We start from the raw sequence: 3,623 nt of genomic DNA, 5'->3' as shown, positions 1-3,623 counted from the left end.
TTTTAGCATGCTAAGGTTTAGCCTTTTAGATCTTTCCAATCGGTTTTTAATGGGTAGCTTAGGGTTTAGGGTTTGAAGCTGTAGGCTAACCCTACGGCTTCAAACCATAAACCCTTAAGCGTACCGTGACTTCTGTCCCTTTCCAGTAGCCTTTAACATGCTAGGGTTTAGCCTTTAGGGTTTAGATCTTTCCAATCGGTTTTTAATGGGTAGCTTAGGGTTTAGGTTTTGAAGTTGTAGGGTTAGCCGTTAAGCCTACGGTTTGAAACCATAAACCCTTAAGCGTACCGTGACTTCCGTCCCCCTAAAGGTCGGCCATTTTATGAATTTTTGAAACCAAAACACAATGTGCTTTCGATTTGAAGCATCTTGTGTTTGGCCATTTATGAATTCTCCAAACCAAGACAATGTGTTTTGGACTTGAAGCATCTTGTGTTTGGCCATTTATGAATTCTCAAAACCAAAACACAATGTGTTTTTGGACTTGAAGCATCTTGTCTTCTGTAGTAGTACTTCATGGCCAGTATGAGATTTTGTCGTTGATGGGTTCAGTCTTGTCGCCACCTGCCCCGCCGGGTGTTACTGGCTTAGACATATACTTAGCTAGTCCACAAGGCCAGCTAGTAGGTGGAGCCATTTCAGGTCCACTTATAGCATCAACAACCGTTGTCATTATGGCAGCTACTTTTATGAACGCAACATTTTATAGACTGCCGATTGACAAAAATGAAACTGAAGCAGTCACTACAGCCCAACAAAATCAACATATGATCGGTTTATCAGATATGTATGGAATTCCACAAAACTTTAGCGGCTGGCAAGCCACCCTACCATCAACGGATATGTACACTTGGACAGCTGCACAACCACTTTCGAAAAAGATTTAAGCCTATCATGTATATCTAGTAGAAATGTTGTTTAACTTGCGGTTTAAACAAAGATAATAAGTAAACTAGATACTTCATGTACTTCAAAAATCAGCCATTAAAATACTTTTTCATATGAAAAGGTGCAATGCACATAGATCCAACATAATAAGCCTAACCAAACTATAACCTTCACCAAAAACTAAGTTTACGTAGATACATCTTTTAAGGACATGGAACCGACTCAATGTAGAGACCAATAATATATTTTAAACTTTCATTGAAGATATCTCATCCAGCAAAAACTTGGATTCTGCTGCAAAATCAACTGGAGCAACCATTACACGGAAAAGATGAGGCACCCGTGTTGCATTTTTAAGTTGTGTTTGGAATTCTGTCAAGTCATCCTGCAAATACCAAAGAAACAACAAGTCTTAAAAATTATCAAAAGTTTCTGGGTATAATTTGTGTATGCAAATAATGGTTTTTACCTGTGACTTCAATTTATCAAGCTCATCAACCGACTAGTCAATTATTTTCTAAGCTTCTTCACTGAAAATCGAAAACCAAGCTTCGCCACTTGCATCAGAAAAATTTGCACTCAATATATACCTGATCGATCCACCTGTTTGACCATCTCTAGGTGAATGTTTAAAGAAAATTTTGGATTTGGATAGACAGTGAAACAAAAGGTGACCCTAAGGAAGTTAACCAATGTATATACTAAACTTAACAAACTCTCAAAAAATATTGCAGACACTAATGGACTCTTGAATATAATAGTGAAGTTACCAATGTATTTAAGTGTAATTGACATGTTGCTCTTTCTTGCGAAGTGATCCTGCAATACAAGACATTACTTTCATCTTCAAAGTTCATGAGAAGAAATTGTAAATGTCTAAATCTAATAAATAACCAGTGATAACTTTGTTTTATCTAGTGTAAGCAACATTAATACCTTAATATTGTCAGAAAGCCACATTCCAACATCTTTAAGTCATTTGTTTCCTGAAGCAACTTTTGCGGTTGAACAATTATTGCTTTCTGCAACAAGCTCTTGACCGGCTCCTTCAGCTACAACAATAACCATGTGTCCATGTTCCTTGATCAGTTTCTCTACATATTCGAAAAGCCCACCTTCACCTTCTAGAAAGAAAGGTGATTCAGGTATCAAACATAAGTGTACATCGCGACTTGCAAGAGTTGCATACTGAGACAACAATTCAAGACGGAAGATTCAGAGAGGCAACCAGTATGTTGCAGCTGGAGGTAGACAATGGGCGGATTGCAAAAAATTAGTTTGACTACCCCTATGCCGTTTTCTGCACTCTCTGCTTTGACATGTGCAGCGTTAATAGCACGTTGGGCTTCTTCAACAGCAGTATTAAAACCAAATGACCTATCAATGACCTGAAACAAGAAAACAATGAGTTGAGGTATGCATATAAAAATAAACCAATAAACTAGAACAAAACCCAAAATTAATTTAATCATATAAGGTGAACCCCAAACCAATAATACCTGGTAGGACCGAGTCTAGTGAAAACTTTCATTAAACTTTTACCAACTGAACATCAATATGTCAGTAATTCGTTCATGTATGCTTGTCTATGATTTCAATAATGAAGGTGACGTAATGTGACTGGTGTAGAATAAAAATATGTGTACTTATTGATATTCATTCTAAGTGAGCAGGCCAAAGTAATTGACGTGATAGAAATAGTAAGCAGGGAAACAGAAGCAAAGGTTCTTCAAAGAACTCTCGAGTTAAAAAATAGAAATCAGCTTTGCAACTGATTGCTTTGATTAGGCTTCTTTTCTGTGTGTGATAGAATATGGGATTTGAAAGTTATTGTAGAGGCTATATTTAGTCACTTCTCCACTAATATCAGTGGTTAATAAGATAGAAATATGAGCCTTGAACGAGATTGGAAGTACTGAGTATTGCTTTGAAAGAAACTAACTTACATACAAAGACACTAACAATTAGTATATACTCATCATTCAGATTAGTAGCTAGTTGATGTAGTGGTAACTAACAAACCAAACAACAAAAATAAACACGATACCTAAGTGTCAATGGCTTGTCCCAAACTGAGCCATTCTGTTTTGACTCAAACCCAACCCTCCAGTCTCGTCTGACTTATCATACAGTTAAAGGAGTAGGTTGCAATAATGAACTTACTCGTAAACACTCCATCATCTCGTAGTAAGCCCTACCATGCAATGGGGTATGGCCTTGTCGAGACTCTGAGAAATATCTTGTTCAGTATACAACATAGGCAAAATCATTGATAAGGGACACCAGTCCTTTATAACTTGGTTAGAATAGCTTCTAGCAATTTTAAGTGGTAGCCATGGACAGTTTGAGTTACGCTTACTTTTACATCAAGATGGCGTTTTCTAAGTTATCATAACAATGTAGTTATCTATGGCGGTAGTACATTCGTCGTAACTTTAAATTAACTGTAAATATTAACAACTAATGCAAATGAGCATATAACAAAGAAAAGACAAACATACTGGAAGATATATGAAGGAGAAAAAAAAACCTTTGAACTTATGAAAACGTTAAAGCGAAGAAGCGAAAGGAGCGGCAGCGTATCCTGAGTACTAAAGGCAAGTATAGATTAGTATTTTAACAATATGGATACATGTAAATTGTACAAAAATTAACCAATATAGTAGTAGCATTACAACAATTTAAAGAACTTTGAGTAAGACATTAATACAAACATCTGGTGTGCAAATTAAATA

General features: G+C 36.4%; 1 protein-coding gene and 1 long non-coding RNA gene across 2 annotated transcripts; one reads left to right on the top strand and one right to left on the bottom strand.

Annotated features, from left to right (window-relative positions):
* The first annotated feature begins 542 nt into the window (after nt 1-542).
* On the top strand, nt 543-887 carry LOC122586728 (AT-hook motif nuclear-localized protein 16-like). The gene has a single exon (XM_043758720.1). It carries the CDS (start codon nt 543-545, stop codon nt 885-887), a length of 345 nt encoding a protein of 114 aa, XP_043614655.1.
* Nucleotides 888-1,451: 564 nt separating this feature from the next.
* On the bottom strand, nt 1,452-1,939 carry LOC122602305. Its single transcript, XR_006324207.1, has 3 exons — nt 1,825-1,939; nt 1,659-1,707; nt 1,452-1,491 (listed from the first exon to the last, which is right to left on the bottom strand). It is a non-coding gene; the product is annotated as an uncharacterized LOC122602305 (long non-coding RNA).
* Nucleotides 1,940-3,623: the final 1,684 nt, after the last annotated feature.

The sequence above is a fragment of the Erigeron canadensis genome, chromosome 1 (genome assembly GCF_010389155.1).
Source record: "Erigeron canadensis isolate Cc75 chromosome 1, C_canadensis_v1, whole genome shotgun sequence".
Lineage (NCBI taxonomy): Eukaryota > Viridiplantae > Streptophyta > Magnoliopsida > Asterales > Asteraceae > Erigeron > Erigeron canadensis.
This window is presented reverse-complemented; position numbering and strand designations above follow the sequence as displayed.